Below are 24,895 nucleotides of genomic sequence, written 5' to 3' on the forward strand. Positions count from 1 at the left end.
AAGCGAATTTCTATTCGTTTTTCAAATACCCTGGAAACATCTTTTTTTGGTAATCGGAAAAATGATAAACTGCTTCCCAGTTCCATGATTGGACTTAAAATAAATTATAACCCAAAACATTTGCAACCTGGGTATGCTTACTTTGAGAATTTTCCATCATACGGTGCTCAATTCTACAGAATTCATCTTATTGTTCAAGTACAAGATAATTATAATTACGACAGTTGAGAGAAGTTTTCAATACCTAACAAAAACAGTAGTGCATTGGCCTCAACAACGATTTTTATTAAAAAATATTTTCTTGGGTGACAGCAGTGAAATTTTACTGTCAAAACTCGTAACCTATGACTAAATCCATTGTCAAAATAACGTTACAATTATATTTACTCGAGTATATCGAGGAAAGTAATAAAATCGAAAAAAAAACTCATCACCAATTTTCAGTTTCTTAACTGCAACGGTTCATCCGTCAGAATGGTTTGAAAAACGCTGTGACGCCATAAATTGGTATATTCACGTATATAGGAGTTGAACGGGGCTCGCACTGACCGACGCTGAGCCGCTATCGCGTCGCTTGATTTGAATTTTTCGGTGTACAACCTGAAAATCGTTATTTTTCGAAGTTGTAAAAACTGTGAATAACTCGACTTCTACATTTGTCGTTTAGAAGTACTTGTGCAAAGAGTCAACTCCAAGTTCTCAGCAAATCCAATCTAAAACTCGAAGATGTGAAAATAGCAACCAAGCGGACAAAACGTAGTTCTGTAAGCATCATTAAATACTTGAGAGAAGTAAAATCAGATTCTAAAAATAAACTTACTATCGATGATAAATTCAAAGAAACGGTGCATCATATGTGCACAGTGTAAATCCGACATTTCATAGCATTTTTTGATTCGAGTATAAGATCTGAATATTCTAGGCCGGCATCATCGAAGCAATGAAAAACAAGTTCAATGCTATTTTGAATATCGAAAAATGAGAGGAATGTAAGGTAGGATTTGAAAATAAACAAAAGGCAAGATTTTTTGTTTTTCCGGTATACGGAAAATTTTACTTATAAATAAATGTGATGTTAATGGTACTAGCGCTGTTTATTTGCAACGCTTGGCACTAATTAACTACTATTTACAGAGTCTTATCCATCGAAGAAATTCTTTCGCAAGAATAGCATACAGTGGATATTTTTCGGTTTGCTGTACATGAAATTCTCTTCCTATTTCTATTATTACATAGCGCTGTAAAGAGAGCCGGGTGAGGTTGTTTAATTAAAAACCATCTTTTCCATGAATGGAGTCTCTTACGATTATACAGATTATATTTATCATAATGATTTTCATTTTTTCGCATTCGTGTTTAATTTAGTGTATGGGCGTTTCATTTGTCGTTGCTGTTCCATTTTTTAAGTGTCTACGTACATTTAGTAATACTGTGATCAATAGTTGAAGCATCCATTTTGCGTCGAAGCGACAATTAGGAATTTTGTTCATTTGCTTTTTATTTTTTTATTTTTCAACTTTGGGACTCGGGCACCCATAAGTCATGCTCGATATATATAATAATAGGCAAAAACAAAAACAAAAAAAATCTTTGAAACATCCAACTCTGGCATTCGCTTAAAAATAATCTTACACTTTGTTTGCATTTTCTCTCTTTAGTTTAACTATCATATATTCCTGCACTTACTTTCGGCTAGTATTTGACATTACCAATGCGTTCTGTATACAATACAAATTTATATATTGAATGTACATCGAATATTCGAACACGTTGAAAGGCCGACCACACATGGGAAATAACAATGATAATAGAGACTCGTTTTTCGTTACCATAAGGATCTTTCTGAAGCGTGAACGTCGTTCGAAAATACGAGCATGATGAAAAATTGAGAAAAAAAAATGTGAAAAGCTACACACCCAAAGGGAACACGTACGTGACTGTGTTGATCAAAAGTTCGCTCAAGTCTGCCTAAAACGTAGACCCAGCGAAGTTTCGATTAACCTATATACAGTAACGACGATATGTTTTGAGCGCGAAATCGACAAACAGAAAACAGAATTGAGTGCTTTTTTCAATGTGTATATGCGTGTGTCTGTGAATAATGAAAGAATAATAACAGTTGTCAACATTTTCATAACGTTATCTTTCTCGTCCATTCGATTCTCACTATTGAATATAATTCAAACGAACGAACTGTCAACACATCGGTCGATTGACGTTTATATAGCGCTCTCGAAATTTTCGGAGACTGCCGTCGTCCGCCCGTACCGTTCGTGGCCCGCCAAAAGCGGTCATTTTGGTAAAGCCACTGGGCAACCGGGAACAATCGACTAACCTCACGGAAGAGGGAAGACGATTTTTTCGAACAAACACAATTCTCACAATGGTGGCGCGGTGTTTGCCACTCGGGAGCGAAAAAAAACGACTGCATCAACTTAATCGACAATTCGCATCGATACCCTGTATACGTATTTTATGGTGAACGATGAAAGAAGTTACGTTACAATGCTCCTGTCAACGACTTTCAATTCCTGTCTCTCTTGTTTCAATAGATCGAGCTCTACTCGCTGCTTATTCATAACAAATATTTATATACATTTTTTTTTTTTTCAATATTCACTTTCAATGTCTCAATATGTGCACTCTCGCACGCATATGTTTTTAAGTATTCGTGTGTCTAATAAGCGTGTAGATTACAAAGTTTGGCAGCTCGACGCTAGATCGTTCAAATACCAATGACCGGAAAACTATGTACAAAGTGAGCGTTTCTCCTCATTTTTTTTCTCAATATTCCAATGGGTCTCTTAAATTCCGTATCGTTAAATGAATAATGTAGTAACTTCTGAAGGGTAGGCGCGACAGTTATTAGTGAAAAAAGAGTGAAAGTAGAATAGTGGCTTGAGATGAATTACAGTCAAGAGTCGTGCAGCTTTAGAAAAGACGCAGTGAAGTTTGTTTCCTTTTTCTTAAATCCCTGTCACATCAACAATAGCTTAGCAATGATAAGTCAATATTGAATAGCAATATAGATGCTAAGTTGTAGCAATAGCAATAGTAGCTTTCGAGTAACTAGAATAGAGTGAATAGTAATCGAGTGCTATTTGAACGGTGCGCGAGGAATATTTTTCTTTTTGATGCTTATTTTATAATTAATAATAAATTATATTGAAATTCCCTTTGTCACATGCACTCACTTACACACACACACACACACACACAAACAGAATTAGGCACGCACACCGATGTGGGGACATACGGAACATAATAAATTAGTGACAAAAATGACAAGGCCGAACCTCGTCGATGAATAAATAAACAAAAAGAAACAAACATAAAAAGAATTGAAAAGAAAAAACGTAAACAGAAGTTTGCATGTTCTAAGGCGGCTGCTAAAATTGAATGTTTTTAATTCCCCCCCCCCCCCCCACATTTAAATAAGTTCGAGGTTTTATCTGACTTAGGCATAGTATTCTAAACGAAGAAAAAAACAAACATTTGTCTCAATTTTACATACTAATTAACATTAAATTATCCTAAGAGTTGAATATGATGGTAATAAACTAATCCGCGATTATCGATGATGGAATAAATAACGATTATTAAATAAAAACGATTAATATAACTGACAAGGCGCTAAATCGTGTACGCAATAAATTTGAGGAACTCGCTTATTAATTGCTCGAAATCGGAGATAAACATATACACACACACATACCCACACCCATAGTTACGCACAAAACACGCGGATAATCGCGAGGATTGTTTCCTAGGAGTGAGCCACAAAGTGCTCGAACATACGAGTCCTTCTCGCGGCATCACCATCTTCACTATCATCTACAATTGCTTCCCCCCTTCGTCGAGATTGACACTAGCGATACGCGACACTTAAAAACAAACTTTTGATCTACACCCCTCATTTGCTTTTGGTCGATTCCGCGAGCGCTTCTGCAAGGCAGAAAAGGGGAATTTTTGCACTTACGAGTAGAGTGAAAAAAAATGAAGAAAAAAAAATAGAATGCTGCCGAACGACTAAATTCTTATACACATAATCCTTAATAATTAGATAGTTAACGAAGCCTGCTCTTCGAACCCTCGTGACGTTGTCTTTCGTTTTATTTTCTCTTCATTATTATATGCTACTATTTACAAGAAAGACGAAATATAACGAGACAACAAAACGATAAGGATTCGCGAGAAACTTGAACGAAGAGATAAAAAGGGGCAAGTGAACCCGAAAGTCAGAATAAAATCGAGTCCACAGACCTTCAGGCGACGTGGTTTAAAGCTGCGAAAAGCTTTGTTCAGCGTTGCATTCTATTTTTTGTTCTCTCTTTCTTTTTCGATCGATACTTATAACATTCATGACCTACTAATGATAATAAGGATAATAATAATTATAATACTAATGATAATAATGATATTAAGGAAAAACAAAATTACCAACAAATTTGACTATATTGACTAACTAAAGCAATCACGGACTCGTAACCAAAGCACTAAAAGTTACGGATTAAAATCATTTTGCGTCTCGTTTTATTTTCCCGTATTTCTATTCATTCCTCATTTTAAATACGTTGTCTCTTGTTTTGACAGAAAAAAATGCATCGTACTGATTTTTATTCCGATTCCAAGCTTAATTGAGAGAGAAGCAATGACGTCGTGAGTTTCAAGCTCGCCGGAGCCTTTGTCGCTAATGAAAGAAACGTAATCGATGTTTCTCTATTAGATTTGTTTAATCGGTTTCGAGAAGGAGATACTCGAGGTTCTATGATTTCCCGTTTCATATAAAACTGACTTTTTGAAAGTAGTTTGACAATTGTCGATGATAAAATTCATAATAGATCAAATCTGTTGGTTTGTCTCGGATTTTTGAAAATTGTGACAACGGGTCCGGCGAGCAACTGACGCCGAAATTTCTATGGGTGGAATCTTTGAGTCATACTTGGCCGTAGCCTTCATTCGGCTTAAACAAATTAAATTAATTCCAGGATCAAATGCCGGACGTAAATGGTCACGGATCGCCTCTAAATAACTTTTGCTAAATGTTTCCATCGTCCGATTTCTAATCATTTTGCTAATCTATACACTGTACAATAATTTCGATAGTTGCTTCTGTTTTCTCACACAATAATATCAGAATTTTCTACATAAATAACCCAAGTGAGAAACAGATATTATTGTGTTTTTGTATTTCCTAACGAATTGACAAGTGCGTCCATGGATTTTGCACTTGCGAACTTTTTCTTCCTTTTTGGCCAACAAGATTAATTACTTTAATGGGGTTATTGAAAAATATTTTTCAGCGGCTCTTCCCTTTCATCGCAAAGTCCTCCTTCCGTCGATCATCAAGTTTTTCTCTTCACTTTAGCCCTCGATCTTTTCTCTGAGCCCGTAACAATGGACCCGCATTTCTTCGATCGCTCGGCACCACTCCAGAGCAAAACCTTCGGGTTCTTCCAGATAATACGTTCTGTTAGGCTGCACAAAAAATAAAATACATACGTTTTATTACTACTTTGGTGGATAATCAAAGTTCTCGTTTTTTGTAACTGCTAAGATGAAAACAGAACAGCAACGTCAGATTCGAAATGAGTAATCTTCGCTTCTACTTCCATCACAATACTGATAAATCAAATTGGGGACATGAAAGCTCAATATCGAGCCGAAGTGATATCGATTTTGAAGCAATACTTGCTTGAATAGTTTAGAAAAGACGCGACCGAGTTGATAGCGAGAATTAAGGAATGCTCCTCACCGTATGGACGAAGAAGATCTTGAAATTTTTCGGTTCAACCCTGAGTTCCGGACTCCAGGGGATTTCACCTTTGAGTACCATGTTGACGGGATCGACGTAATAGAGATGAGGACCCGTCGTGAGCAGAAGCATTCTTCTTCTGGCAAAGAGACCTTTCCGTTTGTTGACGAAGCCACGTTTAAGTATGACATTTTCATCGACAAAACTGTGCCAAGGATCGCTGCTGCGTTGTTTCTCGAGTCTTGATTTAATTTCATCTTCGGTAAGATCAGCAATTCCGGTAGTACTTTTACGGAATGGTTTCTCCAGGTTGTTTGTGACGGAAACGTTGGTATTGCTCGTGACAGTGGCAGTGCTGGTGGCGGCGGTGCTGGTGGTGGTGGTGGTGGCGGTGGTGGCGGTAGCAACATTGGAGTGGCTGCTCGTCGTCGTAGTTGTTTTATTGGTAGCAGATTGACTCTTGTCAGGAATAGATTCATCGGCAATCCCGAGACCGAGCAATCTCGTCAATTGACGATCATCCAATCCGGGCTCGAGGTGATCGGGCACTCGATAGTGCGATCTGAGTTCCTCGTGTTCGGAGGTACCCGGCAAGTACGGATAAATCGGTGGTGGAGTTTGTTCATGAAGCGTTTCGAAATCGACGCCTTTGAAAAATTCGTGGGCTCTTATGGCCGGATAACCAGCGCCATGCTCGTCCGTCGCGCCCAAACGTTCGCTCGCCTCCAGGACGAGCAGCTGCTTGACCAACGATTTCGCCAATGGACAAAAGCCATCGGGTATTTCGTAATCGAGTTTGAGGATCTTTTGGAATATGAGATACTCGCTTCTTGATCGGAATGGCGGTAATCCGGCGACCATTTGATAAACGATACAACCCAAGGCCCAAAGATCGGACGCTCGACTGGCTGATTTGTTGGTCAATATTTCGGGTGAGACGTACTGGGCGGTGCCAACGAAAGAATTTCTTCTTTGTCTTGGCTCGTCTGATTTTTCGACGTTCGTCGCTGTTGCGGTTGTTGTTGTTGTTGTTGCTGTTGCCGTTGCCGTTGCGGTGGTCGAATTTTGATTCGTTTTCTGCTGGCTCGTCTCTGCTGGATCTTCTTTGAGGATTTTCGCGCTACCAAAGTCGGTGATCAAGATATGCATCTTCTCGTCAAGGAGAATGTTTTCGGGCTTGAGATCACGATGGATTATACCCAAACCGTGGAGGTATTCGAGACCACGAAGTATTTCGGCGGAATAGAATTTCGTACACTCGATATCGAACGAACCGACCTTGTTGATGTAGGGCAAAAGTTCACCGTTCTTCGCATACGATAGTACAAAGTACAGACGATCGAGATCTTGGAAGGTGCAAAACAAACGTACGAACGAGTGTTTCGCACCGGAGAGCATGTTCAATACTTCCTTCTCTCGTTTCACGTACTCGATCTTTTTCTCTTTGATGATGTACCGCTTGTCGCATACTTTTATCGCGTATTCCCGACTCGTGTGTATGTCCTTCGCCAGGTAAACCTACAAGAATCGAACAAACGAAATGCCACAAATCCGTTAGACACCAAAAATTATTTTCTTCCACAGCAAGCAACGAATTCCCCCACAAAATGTTTATACTTACGGTCGAAAAGCTGCCCTCCCCGATCACTTTCCCAAAGATGAAATCTTTGGGCGTACGTTTGTGAGTAGCGAGCGACGTCGTTATTATTGCCGGGCTTCCGGTAGGTGGAACTCGAGGCGTAAGTTCGTCCGACGCGACGACGACGACGACGACGCCATTGGTAACGTCATTCGTCGGCGGTGACATTTTCGACACCGGCCCCTCCACCGTTAATCCAGGCTGCGGAGAAACTGTGAGCGCCTGATTCGCCACCCGCTGTTATACGAAAACAAAAAAAAACAACCAATATCCCAAATTAGAGAGGACCACCAACGGAGACTTATTCAAAGAGAACAACAATATTGAAACGCGTAATAGACAGAGCCGCTAAACAATTGCGGTGAAGAAGCAGAATCGGAGTTGCGATTAGCCTCTATTACGATATTCTGCTTCGTCAGTACTGTTTACGATCCTAAGAAGCGAGTCTCGCGACCTATTATCGTAGTTTCGTATCGTATCGTAACTTATTGTGAAAGATAGTGAAAATAACAGTCATGCTTCAACAGCAATATTACGAGACTCGTGCATCTACTACACTCATTTACACAATTTCACTCTACGACAGCAGAAAAAAAAAAGCGTTTGACCAATAGTTTCGCGTATTTTTAGCTCCAATGAATTCCAAGTTTTCAATTATTTATCCGGCGTACGGACGAGCTGCTCGTGTGTCGTATTTGTAACATTCGTCGTCGTCGTCTCTTCATTATTACGCCAGTTTTATCAGCCTGAATACAGAACAATTTACAGATTCATTCACCGTCAATTATTTCACGCGCGATTTAAGGTATAACTGGATGGATAGCTCGACCAAAAATTATATCTGATTGGAATTTCCGTACTTCGTGATGCAATAAAAATCTGAAAAAATTCAACAACATTTGGAAAGCTATGAACAACGATTATCAATAATAATATTGCCCAAAAGTTAATAACAAATTGTTTAAACAATCAATTATTCAATAATTTTGCGGTGACCTATTGTTTTTTTTTACGAATCAAATGTGCGTATTTTTTCGAATGCTCATGAACTTTTTCAGAGTTTTCGTGGATTTTTGAAACTTCTTGAAAAAATTTTTAAAAATTTGAATTTTGGATATGTTTCAGAAGACATATTTACCATCAGTTTTGAAAAGTCTCGAGGTTACTGGATCAAAAAAGTACAAATGGAGCCACTTAAAAAATTTAAAAAAGGGAGTTTCAATAATCCACGAAAATTCTGAAAAAAAATCATGAGCATTCAGATAAATGCGCACATTCGATTCGTAAAAAAAAAAAAAAACAAGGATGTACTGTAAAATTGTTAAAAAATTATTTATTTAAACAATTTATTAATAACTTTTGGGCAATATTATTATTGATAATTGTAGTTCATAACTTTCCAAATGTTGCTGAATTTTTTCAGATTTTTATTGCATCACGAAGTACGGAAATTCCGATCAGTTACAATTATATATTTACATTTATATTTGTAATTTCGATCCGAGAACCGATATTGAAAACTATGAGGACGAGACGAACAGCGAAACGTTCTGCTCCTGTTTATTATATAACGAAATTCGACAAAGTTCCCTGCTGAAAGCAATTTTTTGTGTTTTTATATCGAGTCTGACCTCGCTAAAGAAAAAAAAATGAAAGACAATTTTCCGAAGCCGAGGCCCATCAACGCTCGGAAAAGGCATATACAAATTTGTTGTATCAGTGAGGAACGAAATTTCGCTGATCCGTGTATAGGGTAAAAAGTTTTGGTGTATTGGTAGGAAATATTGGCACTGATACCGAGTCCCGTCTGTTGCAAAGTGGATCAGGGACTTGGGGCAAATATTTGCTCGATTCCTCTCTTGCCGCGGCAAGCAGACGGTGTTAAAGAGGGGGGAGGCGAGGCGCCAGACAGACGTATATATGAAAAGTATATTAAACAGCAAAGATTCGTGAATTTTTATATTCGCGCAAAACGGGAACGAGATTTTTTTGGTGGTGTAATAAGAGAATTGAGAATGAAAATAGAAAGCGATTGTGCAAAATAAAGTGCGAATGGAAAACTGCATTTCGAGAGCTGTCCCTGCTTTTGACGATTTCCCGTGAGCTGTCTCATTTACCGCGAGGAATTCGAAGCGAGATGACGACGAAAAAATATCCGGCACAAAGATCACAGCGACTCGCGATTGCTTTTTTCTTCCGTTATTTGCTTGAAGAATTATCGGAGGAAGCAGGGCCCGGGGGAAGGGAATTGATTACTCAATTCCGGTATATTAAATTGGATAATTCGCTGGTCGAGTATCTCGGCGCTGAGGCTCGTATTCTTGCGTGTGAGCCGAAGGTCGTGCACACGACGACAACGATGACAGCAACGGCGCGACGACGATTCGTCACCGCCGAAATCGTCCCGGACCGAGTACGGGGTCAATAACAAAAAAATTTCGGCTGCAAAAATGAGAGTAAGAGAGTTTGAGGCTGCTTCCGGTCCGGGAGGAACGCTCAAGATCGCGAGCCTACTTGTTGTGAAACACGCGATGAGAAGGACGAAGTATACACGGGCGTAGCTTATTTTTATTTTTCGTTTGTTGTTCGCTCGCTTGTTTACACCGTTTTTGGCCTAGCAACAGCTGTTTGGCATTGAGGCAACTGCCTCGTGCCTACATCTTCTCCTCGTGCTCGCTTCGCCACTTTTTTTTTCCTCTTTTATAAATACTGTCCTAATCAGACGCGATCACGAGTCTCTCGATACTCGTTGTTGTGTAGTTTAATAATCCCTCGTCATTTCTTCAACGTTCCAAACATCCAGAGACGCCGGCGGAGCACATCGATGCTCGCTCGCGCGTATATGAAAAAAAAAAAATATGACGCTGAACTTTGCAACGTTCGAGTGAAATGAAAATTTGAGAGTCACTTTTTTTTCCTTCACCCCGTTCGACTTCAACGTTACAAACTTCAGCGTCATAAAAATACTTTGGCCGTTACACTCTCGTGCACGCCAAGTTTCATTCCTTTGTTTTGCAGTGAACTTGACTCGATGCACGTACGTTCATTTCGTCACAATGAAAAATAGTGATTGTGCGATATTTTTTCTCCCCTTAAAGCAGCAGCAGCAACAACAACACCAAAACGTCGATTTGTAACTGAGGCGGTTTCTATTTAATTTGGCCCTCTTCGTTTGTACGTTCCTTCTGTGAAAAATCGCGCGCTTTTTTCGTGCACGACGACGCAGAGACACAGGCGAACGTAAGTATTTCTAACGCTCAACTACACATACGTGTATGAAAGACATCGATGCTCATCGCACGACACGATAATTCTCACTTTCGATAAACGATATTTGCAGACGTCGACGACTACGTCTGACGGACTGAGAGACGTCTGGTCTGGCTTATTAAAAAATCATCCTTCTTTTCCTACTATAAAGGAAAAAAAAACGTTTATCTCGACGACGGTGCGTTCTCCTTTTTCTCTCACGCCCTTTCGTCCTCAATAACGTTTATTGTTCGATCATTTGGTAGGAGAGAGACGCACGATGAATATCGCGCGAGTATAAGTAATAGCTCGGGATAATTAGTTATTACGTCAATTTGCGACGCGTCGGTAATGAAGTTTGATGACTCGTCGATTCGCGTGTGCGAGCGATAAAATTGTTCGGGAGTATTCGGCGCGCTCGTTCGATCTGGGCGATCAATGAGACCAACGCGTTTTTCGGTAATCCTTGAATATATTCGCAAATTGAGATTCATCAGGCCTCAGATATCGAGCATAAATCAGATCACGGATGTCAAGGCTTCTGTTTTGACAACACGATTCGTCGATAAAAAGTTACTTCGAAGTACGTAGATCGTGTCTGCCGATCGAAATATTTTGAAGAAGCGATACGGAATGAGGATAAAGTGAAAATAATTATTGACATAAAAGAAAAAACAAATCATCGAGGCATGAGGAAAAAACGTTCGAATTCTGCTCATCGTCGTCAACATCATCATTTCAGTGTCAACAATATTTTCCATTACGTACATCAGCATTTTTGTATCGAGCTTTTTCAAATCGAATCTAATTTTATCACGTCGAAAACAACACTTTTCCACACATGTATGTTTCGATCGAACGATTCGAGTTACTGACTCGAACGCTTATAATTTAGAGCACGCAAAGTTACAAATAAAATGGTATGAAATCAAAAGATCCTCGATTTGAAAATATCCTACACTTGTAAGTCTTGGACACTTTGATGTGTAATTTTTATGAATAATAAAAATAATATTGTTTGTTTGTGTGTGCGCGTATGACAATAAGTGTGTAAAACGATAAGAAACGAAAATCATTCGACAAAAGTTTGTGAAACAATAAAAACAAATCATTTTACGTCACATAACCCAAAAAAATGTAGTCCATTAATAAAATTCGTGTAGGCAGGCTCTATTTTAATTTATGTAGAACAAAATAGACTCCTCGTGGTAAATATACCACGGTCATTCGCGCCTAAAATAACTTTGAAAATACATGCGTGTGTATGAAAACACATTAGTGATATATCAGGGGAAGAAGAATATTTTGTAAATGGTTGCAATTGCTTCCCATTTCGGTTCTCTGACACCGAGTGTAATCGGTGATACTGGAACGGAGGAAACACGTGGCAAGGACAGCCCCGAACAAAGAATTTATCGAAGTTTTCGAATAGGCGATAACAATGCCCAGGGAAACAAAGAAAACACTTCGAAACTGTGTTCTCAAAGTAAATGGTAACGAATCATAGAAGTAAATGGATGCGATGGATCCCTTGAAAAACTTGCCTAAGAAAGAAAAGTTGAAAGTGGGTATTAAAAAATAAGGTATTTAAAGAAAAATAGAAACTCGGAAAAATGAATATTGATCGATCGTTTTTTGGACTCGCCCAACGCAACTCGAAAACGAGCTTCGCCTAAATTCTTTCCCGCTTCCCGTGTGCTCACTTTACACAATGGATTTTTTAATCCAACCACACAGAGTCAATTGTTTTTCGCTGCGAATCGGAGAGAGAGGAAAATAATGAGGAAAGCGAGTTAAGGTAAGAGTCGCGCGACTCTATCGTCAAATGACTATTTATTAATCGTCGAAATAAAATAGGTTATAAGAAAGGTTTTCTGTATTGAATAAACCTTAGGGCAATTTAAACTGTATTCGTATAAATTTATACGACGCTGAAGTTTCCAACGTTGGAGTCCAACGAAATGAACGAAAAAAACGTTTGTAATTCACCAATTTTTTATTTCACGAATCGTTGGTGCAGCTTGAAAAACTACGAATCGCAAATTTGGCAGAGAACAAAATAGAGAAATTACTGGAATTATTGGAGAGTTTCTTTCGATCATTTCGTTGGACTCCAACGTCGGAAACTTCAGCGTCATAAATTTATACAAGATCATATTTAATAATTTATGATTAGAAATATCTTATGATTGCTTATTTCACTCGGTTTTTCAATATATTCGTATATATATATATATATATATATATCGGTTCTCTTCTCACCTGACAATCGAAAGATATCCTAGCCTCCAAACTCGCCGGCTATCACGAAAAGTATACACATACGTATACATTCTTAACGTTGCCAAGTATATCGCGCCACTTCATGGCAGTCGATCTCCTGCCATTTTCTGAGTTTTCATCGAGATTATTTAAGGAGAGTGGATAGCGACGATAGAATTTTGGTATGCTGAACCATGTTAAATACATTAAAAATTTCAAAATGATAAGAATTTGATAAAATTTGGTGAACATATTCTTTAGTGCCAAATTTGACGATACAAAATTTTTAAGATTTTTCTTCTGTACAGTTATCGAGTAATTGATCACTGAAGTTCACGTGTATAAGCATAGCGTTTCATTCCGGGCATAAGAAATCTGCTTTAATGCGTAATTACTCGATAACTAAGGAGAAGAAAATTTTGAAAAAAATGGTGCCTTCGCACTTGATGTTGAAGAACATTATTACCAAATTTGATCAATTTCTTATCATATTGACGAATGTAGCCACCCTCCTTAAAAAATTTTCTTCGAATGAGTCGATGGCCCTATATTTTTATGGTCACATTGGAATCTTTATAATATAATCTATGAGGAGCAATTTCAACATAAACTGTATCTAATCGATAAGGAAATGAATTCTGCAATCATATTGTTGGTGGCGTGATGGGTTTCTCATAAGATGCCGCGTGTTATATTTCTATTTTTGATCGTAAATTTCTTGATATAATCTTCGGTAACCTAGTAAATCCTTTAGCCGTATGAAAGTTTATCGCGTAAAAATGATATAATTTAAAAATCACGAGTTCGTCTAATATCGATTGTCGTGCGACTCCTACCTCAAAGAATGGAATTTGGAAGACGAAAGAGTAAGCGCGTTGGTCCTCCGGAGTTAAATGAGAAATGAGGTGTGTACGGATGTTTGTATGCGTGTAGCGAGAGGGCGAAGACACGGACGGGAAGCTCCGAGAGCTACTACGGGAGGATATACATGCACGCAACGCGTCAATTTGCTCGGGCCCTTGACACGCGCGTTCATCGATCATTCCCCTCACACATACCCTTGCGTACACTCAAATGTCTATCTCGTCCGTACGGACTACGAAGTACAACATAGTGCGCGCGATGTATCGTGACGAAAATGTAGAAACAGCTGTGTAACAGTTGTGGTCTGTACAGGGCGTCCCAGAGCAGGAGGTCGATACGTCGTGTGACATTTGACAAAAAAATTACGAGCCTAAACATCGCCTGGGAGTTGTTTTTTTAGTCCTGTGAAAGCGGGCGGGGTGCGTACGCGTTGTCACCCTTTTAAGGCTATGTTTACTCTCGTGGTTGGTCATCACGAGCCTCTCTCATCGACCTACTTTGCATGATTGATGATAATTAGACCTCAGCTAAATTACTCGGGCTAGTAACATTTCGATAATGCGTGATCGGTGCGCGATCGATGTTTCATTGTGAATCAGCCTCTATCAGTCTAATGCTAATCGTAAAATTCAAATCCCCCATATATTTGGAAGGTGGGAGAGGTCTCAGGAGTAAGGAGACATTTTTTATAGAGGGGGATCCTAAAAATAGCCTGGGACACACGCACACCGAATCGTTGTGTATTTATTTTACACGATGGTACATTTGAAATCATAGAGAGAGAGAGAGAGAGAGAGAGAGAGAGAGAGAGAGAGAGAGAGAGAGAGAGAGAGAGAGAAAGGGAAAAGAAATAGCCGGGGAGGGGGAGGATCGAGAGACAGTGGAACGACCTCTCATGGGTGTAGAGGGTTCGTCGTGTACATATATATATGTTCACGACGAGACTGTCATTCCTTAAGAGAGCGAAAGGAAGAGACGGGTCTTTCCTCTCGGTTCCCCTTTCTCATTTTCCTTTTCGCTTTCTCTCTCCCTCTATTTTTTCCTCCCATTCTCTGGCTCTCTCAGCCCATTTACAGGGCAAGCCATCAACAACCATGCGTGTCGGTACATCGACCTCTCTTGCGACGCTATGGCGTCATTCCCCCGAGAAGCTATATACGAGCAGCGAGCGAGATGCCCTCCTCTTCGAGAGGAGACGAAGCATTGGGAGCAACACTTTGCTCTATGACGCGATATGGCCGGCTTTTTCTTCGCATCTCATTTATATTTTGACCAGTTTACCATTATTTCTGATGGCCCCTTGAACGACGCTGAAGTTTCCAACGTTGGAGTCCAACGAAATGAACGAAAAAAACGTTTGTAATTCACCATTCAATTTTTTATTTCACGAATCGTTGGTGCACCTTGAAAAACTACGAATCGCGAATTTGGCAGAGAACAAAATAGAGAAATTACTGGAATTATTGGAGAGTTTCTTTCGATCATTTCGTTGGACTCCAACGTTGGAAACTTCAGCGTCATCCCCTTGACCCGATCTTTCATCCGAAAAAAATGCGCTTTTCTTTCGAGTTTCACCCAATTACAAAACGCGTTGCGAAGCCTCGCTCTACTCGTTGAAAAAAAAAAACCTCGAGATTTATCGACGACGAAAAAAAATTGCCCGGTTAGCAAAGATTTACCGTTAAAACTGCGTTTATCAGGTGAAAGTATTGACACTGAAAACTAGTCCATGAAAATGGAAAAGTACGGTTTAATGCGCCACGTGCAGTTCTCGAATGAAATATTTTCCGACCTCCGATGTCCACAAACTATTTTCAGCGCAATCGCAGGAGCTTTTTTTTTTTTCTTATTTTCAATCCCGCCGCACACATACAAACACTGCAATATCAAATAAAGTTGTATCTTGTAGACCAAACTGTACAGTGACTGAGCACTATATATACTCAACTTCCAACACAAATTCCAACGAGCATTCTAATTTTAGCATCTCTTTTCGCTAACTCACTCACTCCCTCTCTCTCCTTCTTCTCGTTACTGATGTGTCTGCGAGTTTATATTTCTACCGATATATCTCGTATCTCCTTACAGTCCGCTCCGTGTGAACGAACTCATCCAACATATCCGCGCGTACACACCGGAGCCCCTTCGAGTCGTTATTTAGCCCCGATTTCTCGTCTTCGTCGATAATTTTCTGACGCCGGATATTTGAAATAATTACCGCTATTTTCCGATCGATATCAGCAGCGTTATTTCTTCATTACTGATATCAACAATAAACGAGTGATCCTTCCGGTGTCGACTGCTTGATGTTTTACCGAGCTTGCTTCGTCGCGGCAGCATGCAACTTGTAGGTTAGCAACAGAAAGGATCTATTTTGATATTTTGTTCCCCGTACGCGCAGGCGGCGGCTGCGACGACGGCGAGAAAAACCTTCATCGACCCCACATGAAATGCCTCTCAGAGAGGGCGTTAGCGTCGCGATCGTAAGTGAACCAAGAGAGATGGAGCACTTTTGTTCGTGAATGGGATGTTTTGCGTTGGCAGACGATGAAACTCGCGTTCGAGCCTCTTCTCCCCCCTCTATGGTATTCTTTTCATCTGCCTCTCTCGCTCTCTCTTTGCTCGTCTGTCCGTGTGTGTGTGTGTGTGCGTGTGTGTGTGTGTGTGTGTGTGTGTGTGTGTAACGACGATCGGCGCACGTGCTCATCAAAGCTTCAACGTTTTCTCCGTTCAGTGGAAGTACAAATCGGGATGACGATGTTACTCAAAAATCCTGAACCCTTGCAGAATCATTCGTTACTATATGCGAATTCACAAACTTCGCGTTCTTTCGACTAACGTTGGTGTGTCAGGTTTCTTAAAAAAATAATAAACAATATTGGACTGAGGAATGATCAAAGAATCGAGTCGTCGTGAAAAAATAACTAATTTCATGCAACGGGAGGGATTCTTCAGTGCATTAAGCCATTCCTTTCGCATGAGCGTATTTTTTCGTGGCGCTTATTGGGCCACTTGAAATTTCGACCGATTCCGAAACTTTGAGAAATCGGAAAAGCTTCTGCTTCTGACATTTTTATAAATTACATTTTTTTTCTATCTTTGAGACAGTTTGTATCAGGAATTTAGAATTATTTAATATTTGAACTATTGAATAGAAATGTGGCGATGACGGCGTCTCCGTAAGCTCCCGCGTATTAATTTTCAATACTTTATTAAATATCCGATAACCTGACCTGAAAATATTAGCAACATGACGCTGAAGTTTCCGACGTTGGAGTCCAACGAAATGATCGAAAAAAACTCTCCATTAATTCCAGTAATTCTCCTATTTTGTTCCCTGCCAAATTTGCGATTCGTAGTTTTTCAAGCTGCACCAACGATTCGTGAAATAAAAAATTGAACGGTGAATTACAAACGTTTTTTCCGTTCATTTCGTTGGACTCCAACGTTGGGAACTTCAGCGTCGTCAATCTACTCGGCATGCACTTCTACTTTACTGGAATTTAAAATCAGTTATTTGTACTCGAGTTCGTTAAATTTGCACTGGGAAAAAAAATTGTTGATTCAATAACAATTGATGTTATCTGCTTGAATGAATCCGCAGTTTTAACCTGCTTGTGATGATCGTATATTTCATTGGCACCCCGTAATGCCACATTTCGTTGTTCCAATGGATTTTTTTCTCAGTCCATAAACTTCGAGAACTCTGGTTAGTTTCTGGAGCACGCTCTCATTTCTCGGTCTCCATTTGAAACTTTAGCGTGCGCACACGTTACAGAATTAATTTTGTCAAGCGGAGTCAAACACGCGTGTGAATAAATTATATTCGGCTATTGACCACGACCTTGTTACAATATTTTCTACCGCGTTTCGGAAAAACGTGCTCCAACTTTTCGGTTCATTTATACTTTCGTTAATCACAAGGTCATACTTTTGATGATACGACGCGAGCACGTGTTGTAATAAATCATGCAAGTATCGACCACAACTTCGTTAGACTATTGCGCTCTTATTGTTCCAACCGAAAAGAACTTTTTGTGTTCTCGGATCGTGAGTTTGCATAACGTAAATAATCCAAGAAGAATCGGTTGAACGAACTCGCTATCCGGGTAGCTTTGAACACCGAAACGAGAGATATTTTTATTGAAGGCACGTGGAGTCTATCTTCATTGTTTCTACACTTTTTCTTCGTACAGTATTTTCCGGAGTTAACCGAAAAGATGACGCTGAAGTTTGCAACGTTGGAGTCCAACGAAATGATAAAAAAAACTCTCCAATAATTCTAGTAATTCTCCAATTTCGTTCCCTGTCGAATTTGCAGTTTGTAGTTTTTCAACCTGCATCGATACTTCGTGAAATAAATAAATAGGTTAATTACAAATGTTTTTTTTTCTTCATTTCATTGGACTCCAACGTTGCAAACTTAAGCGTCGTCCGAAAAGTGTGCTTTTTTTTCGTGCAAAAATCCTGCTGAAAATCAACGAAACGTGTGAGAAAGGTCACTTGGCACGCGGTTGTTCAGTAAAGAATTCAGCCTTCCAACGACAGCCCAAGGCCTTGATATACCGATTTGTTGGATGACGTTGAAATTTTTAACGTTCGAGTCCAACGAAATGAGCTAAAAAAAAAAAAATTCTCCCATAATTCCACTAATTCTCCAATTTTTTGACCTGCCTAGTTTCCAATTCGTAGTTTATCTGCAGTCTGCACCGATGATTCGTGAAATAAAAAATTGGTCAATCAGAAATGTTATTTTCGTTAATTTCGTTGGACTCCGACGTTGAAGACTTCGCATCACAGCGTTTAAAGTATCGAGCGACGACGTCGAACTTAAAATAGACCAATTGAAAATAAAATTGTTACGATGCACAAGAGTATCGTGTAGATAAAAGAACGAGCTCGTACGAGTTCCCGAGGTGACTTTTCTTTGTGAAATATTCGTAGGAGCATGCATTAATGCACGCAGGCTGACGTTGCGAGTGCGAGAGGACTACGGTGTGCGAAGGAGTTTTCCCCGTTCACTAATGATAACGATCCGACATTCATTGTCCCCGCCATGGTGGTCTCTCGTATGCGCACTCCAATGGCCCATTTACATATTACAGTATACACGGAGTGCCACGTGTGAGTGTTTACTCCGGGAGTGGGGAGGGGGCAAAACGAAAATTTGCATATTACATAATATCGTGGCGCTGCGTTGGTCATTCACGATACGATCTGTTACGGATATTCTCAGTATCTTAAGGGTGAATCATACAAAAGTCGAAATAATTAGAAATTGATCAAATTTGGTGATAATGTTCTTCAACATCAAGTCCGAAAACACAAATTTTTTCAAAATTTTCTTCTGTTTAGTTATCGAGTAATTACGCATTAAAGCAGATTTCTTATGCCCGGAATGTATACCTATATATATGGAAACGCTATGCTTATACACGTGAAATTTAGTGATCAATTACTCGATAACTGTACAGAAGAAAAATCTTAAAAAATTTGTATTGTCAAATTTGGCACTAAAGAATATGTTCACCAAATTTTATAAAATTCTGATCATTTTGAATTTTTTTATGTTTTTAGCATGGTTTAGCATGGCAACATTGTATCGCCTGTGCAATATATCCTTAAACGACGTTGTTTAAGTCCGCAACGTTAGAGTCCAACGAAATTAACGAAAAAAGCATTTTGGTTGGCCAATTTTTTATTTCACGAAGCATCGGGTGCAGGTTGAAAGAGTACGAATTGCAAATTCGTCATGAAACGAAATTGGAGAATTACTGAAATTATTGGAGAGTTTTTAAGATCATTTGGTCGGAGTCCGCAACGTCGCAAACTTGAGCGTCGTGCGCGTCTCAAGCTTTCTCTGCTTTCGAGAAAACTGCTCGACGACTATAAAATAAAGCTCGGAGAGATTTTTTAAGGATCCTCGATCGCGATAGTGAGCACAAACGTTGTGTATAAGATGAGAAATAATATTGGTCAGTCTAATGGAGTGAGATTGAAGATCGAAAAAAAAGATAAACAAAGAAAAAATAAAAAACGAAACGTACCAGCAAGAATCGGGTCACGTTAATTCTCACGTTTGACGAGCTCTTCGCGTAACGGTACTTAATTATTCGTCGAACGATTTACAAAATCGTATGATTGAAAAATTTTACACGCGCAAAGAAGATGCTAATTCTGGAGCTTAGTCAACCGAACAATGTTATTGCAGATTGCAGTTTGCGTATTTACATACTGCACACGGACCTGTCGGTGAGGCCTTTGATAAGCGTGAGAAGATTCCATCCACAACAGAGCGTTACAACAGTGGCGAGAAGGAAAAGTAATGGGGAAGAAGATTAAGATAGAGAGTCAGTCGAAAGGTCGCTCGAGTCCTCTCCCGCTTGCTGGTCGCTTTCAAAATATTTGCTTTCTTAGAACGGTCCAAGCATGCGTGCACGTGTGTTAAACACCGTCAGGTTTACGCGCGCTACGAGCGTTAACGAATTCTCCGAGTTTCCAATAATTTCGGACTCTTTCGGCCTTTCGAGCTTCAATTTCAAGCGATATCTCAGTCTCGTCGATCCATGAGAAAAAGAACGTGACATTTTAGTTTTTCTAATGAATTTTCAACTTCGTTACATCATTGTCCGAACAAATGTCCGAAGATTAGATAAACTACGACGAAGAGCAGGCCTTCGGGCCTGGTTTTGATAAAAACTCGACGTCTATCGGCGCCGGACCGTCGTTTAACGAACCAGGCGTTATTTTCTATCGATTGTTTTCAAGCCTATTCTGCGTGCTGCGATTGACAGTTGGTATTAGAACGAAAAGCGTCGCTATTTTCGTTTCCGGCCGCGCTGCCGTTCCGTTATCGAATTTTACAGATTTTTTTTTTTTTTTTTTTTTTTTTAATATTACTCATTTAAAAGCGGCATTCCGAGTCTTTTCAAAGTCTACATTTTTTAAATATCATTATTTCGTGATTTTTTGCTCTATGCGCCATCTATTTTAATTTTATTTTCATCACTGACGACGCTGAAGTTTCCAACGTTGGAGTCCAACGAAATGAACGAAAAAAACGTTTTTAATTCACCAATTGTTTATTTCACGAATCGTTGGTGCAGCTTGAAAAACTACGAATCGCAAATTTGGCAGGGAACAAAATAGGAGAATTGCTGGAATTATTGAAGAGTTTTTTTCGATCATTTCGTTGGACTCCAACGTTGGAAACTTCAGCGTCATTCATCACTGAATACGTCAAGTTTTCTATGCACTGTCATAGTATAAATAGAAAAACGAGACGGTAACGAATCCACTTGGATTTTGCAGTCTTTATTTTGGGGAAAAAAAAATTGGCTAAACCCAGGTGGAACAAAGATATTTGTGTAGATCTACAGAGGTAAACTACAGAAAAATCGTAATCTCTGGATCCAGTGACGATAAATCATTCCAGAAATCTACGATTCGTCAACGTTCCTGTTTTTCTACGCTTGCATAATTGGATAAGGAATAACTAAACGGTGTGCAGGGAGGAAATTGAAAAAGAATAAGAGAAAATTTGAGTAATTCTCCAATTTCGTTCCCTGTCGAATTTGCAATTCGTAGTTTTTCAAGCTGATCGATACTTGGTGAAATAAAAAAATGGCTCAACGTAAAATGTGTTTTTCCTTAATTTCGTTGGACTCGAACGTTGTAAACTTCGGCGTCGCCGTACTATTTTCTCCGTATCTCCGTCTCTCTATCTCGTTCCATTGAGATTTTTCGTGCCCTCGAATGACGAAACGTTGCAAAGTTGAGAGGGTGCGAGTGAGTACTACGTACATACATCGAAAGCCAAGATTATATACAGATTTGCTGTGTGTTTACCGGCAGATGTTTCGTTAGACAGGTACGAACCGAGAAGAAACAAGAGACTTTGCTCTGTCGAGCACGGAGGGTATTATAAAAAAGCTTCGTAGAATTTCAATGAAAAAAGCAGCAGTAGTGGGCATATTGACATAATAGTAGAAACAGTAGTGTTGGTGTGGTGAAACCGCTCGAAGGGATCTGACTGCGACCTCAATCTCGAAGAACGAGGATGGGGAGAGACGGAGAGAGCGCGAGGGAGCTTGAATGCAGTTTGCATCAATGTGCTGCGCAAGAGGGGAACGAAATAGATCGGAATGCGGCAGGCGATAATTGATGGATTTGAGTGACCGAGGACGTTTCGGATTGTAAAGAACATGGACGGGCGAAAGACCACGAAAATAAATGAAACTCGACGAGAGCGTTCGATGAAGAAATTTTCGAAATATTAGTTATCCGTTGTTTTCAATACGCTGTCATTTTTAATTGCTTTGGACGTTAGCTCTGCGACGCTGATGGACCGTAGACGTCACAGCAGGCCCCCGGGTGTACGTGTGCGGGTATAAAAAGATGAGAAATAAGGGGGGCTGGGAGAAGTCTTAGAACGCGTAGGATACGTGTACACGCGAATTTATCTGAATTCAAATCCGTGAAACGTAAATTATTCATAGCCTGTCTCGGAAGAACGAAGGACAGGGACAGGGAGGAAGAAAGAGAGACAGAAGTATACGTCGCAAATTCCAAGAGCCACGAGATCGGAGAATTTTGGAGCCTATACAAGAGACATTCCAGACGAGCTCTTTTTTTCTCGATCTCTCGTCGGTCGGCGGCTTCGCGCTCACTTACCCTCGTGAAAGTGAAAAAGAAAAACCGAACGAGGGGAATGAGAGAGAGAGAGAGAGAGACGGAAAGAGAGACCGCGCCGACCGGGTTCCCCCGAGGCTAACGGCGAAAGGTCGATGTGCGCGCGCGAGAAATTCCTCAAACAAAACTGGAGAGGGACTTTGCCTGTCTCTATATACAGATGCCAGGCGCGCGTGCGTCTCTCCGTCTCGATGTATGGCCGAAAAAACGTCCCGAACGACGCTTCAACTATTTTTCAAACCCTCTAAAAAGCGTTTTTCACTTTTCTCTCTTTTTTATTGAATGAACATTGCCATCGCTCAGCTAGCTCATTACAAACAGATCGGAACTTCGGGACGGGAAAAAGGAGATTTCAGCTCACTCTTCGATTTATTGAATTTTACTAAAAACCCAAATAACTCGGTTAATCTCAACTTCGATTTTCCTCGCTTCAGAAATTTTTCATTCAATGCTACATCAAAATCGGAATGAATTAGGTCTAACATATTATTGTTTCGTAATGAAATCGAAAAACATTTTTGTGGCTCGTTCCTGTTCTGATGTTTCGCGAACTTACTGAAAATTCTTTTAAATTGTTGTTTACTCAGTACTGGAAAATTTATTCCAGCTCGAACTTTGATCAAGCTCATTTTTTTCCCTGAAATATTCCGTTCCGGAACCCCATGTTTACGACAGAATGACCAATAAATTTTTTATCAGTCAAGTCCTATCTATAGCTTGGTGAATACGCGTCGTCGACCATTTGCCAAAAAAAATACGGTTGTTGTTGTTTTGTTTTCATCACCCATTTCATTTTTATCGCGAACGATAAGGAGAAGGGAGGGGGAGGGGGGGGGGGGAAAGTCCCTGTGAACCACTCGACAAAGCTTGTTTGCTTGTTTTGTTTTATGGATTATCGACGAAAACGATGTTTTCTCGTTCACAAGTATTCCGCTCGTGTCAGTGTTTACGCCTCAATCAAGATAATCAGCGCAAAGTTAAAACAATTCCCGCGAAAAATTCGGCATGTAATCATATTTTTCGAAAATTTCGATCGTCTTATTGAAAAAAAAAGAGATTGAATTACCCACTTTTTAAAGAAAAATATTTCTCTCTCTCTCTCTCTATCTCACTTTATTATTGCGTAGTTTCACGCAATGCAACTATTAGTTGCACCATCACTATCAGATGTACCATTGACATTGTAGTTGGATCGGTAAAGTTATTATACGGGGTGAGACGGAATAAGGAGCAAGAGGGAAATAATAATAAAAGTATCGAGACGATCGATGACGTAACATAAAGCGGATATGCAATATTTTTCAAGATTCCTTTACCTTAAATAATTTCTTGAGTCTCCGATAGCCGCGATATAATCGCGACACGTACTGCTTGTTGGAATCCAGTTTGATTGATTAAAGCCACTGTTGATGGGAACCGAATGTTTTCTTAACCGAACGAAAACAAAAACTCTTGGGATGTCGATATTTCACTAGTCTTTCAGTTTCTGTTTCCTTGTTTCGTTAATATTAAATTTAATTTGTCTTTGTTACACGTTAATATTTCACTAAGCAAAGAGAACGAAATAAAAAAGAAAAAGAAAAAAAAAACAAAACAAAACAAAACAAAAAATTGTCTACTTCGTAGCTTTCATATGTTCATCAAATTAGATTGAGTGGTCGCGATTTATCTATTTACAAATACACTAATTCCCATGTATTCGTGTTTTTCTTGTGTACTCTCACAACGCCAGCAATCGAACTCGTTTTGTTTGTCAATTGCCTAGCCTCAGTCTTGTTGTTGTTGTTGTTTTGAGTGATTTTAATTTTTATCGATGGCGTTTACCGAGTCGAATTATATCGAGTACTTTCTCCGGTGAAAGTGAGAACCACGAACTTTGAGAGACTATTTCAAATTACATCTAAAATATTTTTATATGTTTATATATATGGGCACATAAATATGTGTATTGATATATTTATATTATATAAGCGTGAATGTTTTTTCATCCGTAACCACCGAGACTCGTTCGTTTACTGAATTCCGCGACCGATCCATCCAGAATGGTTACCCGCGCTTTTCTCCCACCACACTCTATCCCCTCCGTAGTGGCCACTTCCGCCCCGTCTTCTTGCGACAATCGGCTTCCCCCCCCCCCCCCTCCCGCCCCACTATCCTCATTCCTTCATCCACCACCATCCAATCGGCTATCCCTCCACATCGACCGTTTCGTAAACTAACACGCAAAGTGGAGAGGGGAACAAAAATATTTCCCCTTCACTCGAGAGAAAGGGAAAGACGGAAAAAGGGAGGGGGAGGGGGAGAGAGAGAGAGAGAAAGAGAGAGAACGCGCGCAAAGGAAACACTTGGTGCGGTGCGGTTATTTTACCGCACGCCCTTAATCCCATTTATAAGAACGTAATGTAGTCGTCGCGAAGATGAGCACTTCCCGTGCT

At 39.8% G+C, this 24,895-nt stretch overlaps 1 protein-coding gene across 1 annotated transcript; it reads right to left on the reverse strand.

Moving 5' to 3' along the window:
* Positions 1–1,024: 1,024 nt before the first annotated feature.
* On the reverse strand, positions 1,025–24,483 carry Pdk1 (Phosphoinositide-dependent kinase 1). The gene is made up of 4 exons (XM_043414730.1): positions 23,777–24,483; positions 7,377–7,631; positions 5,756–7,273; positions 1,025–5,478 (listed from the first exon to the last, which is right to left on the reverse strand). Exons 2-4 carry the CDS (start codon positions 7,560–7,562, stop codon positions 5,365–5,367), a joined length of 1,818 nt encoding a protein of 605 aa, XP_043270665.1. The 5' UTR covers positions 7,563–7,631; positions 23,777–24,483; the 3' UTR covers positions 1,025–5,364.
* Positions 24,484–24,895: the final 412 nt, after the last annotated feature.

This window comes from Venturia canescens, chromosome 1 (genome assembly GCF_019457755.1).
Source record: "Venturia canescens isolate UGA chromosome 1, ASM1945775v1, whole genome shotgun sequence".
NCBI lineage: Eukaryota > Metazoa > Arthropoda > Insecta > Hymenoptera > Ichneumonidae > Venturia > Venturia canescens.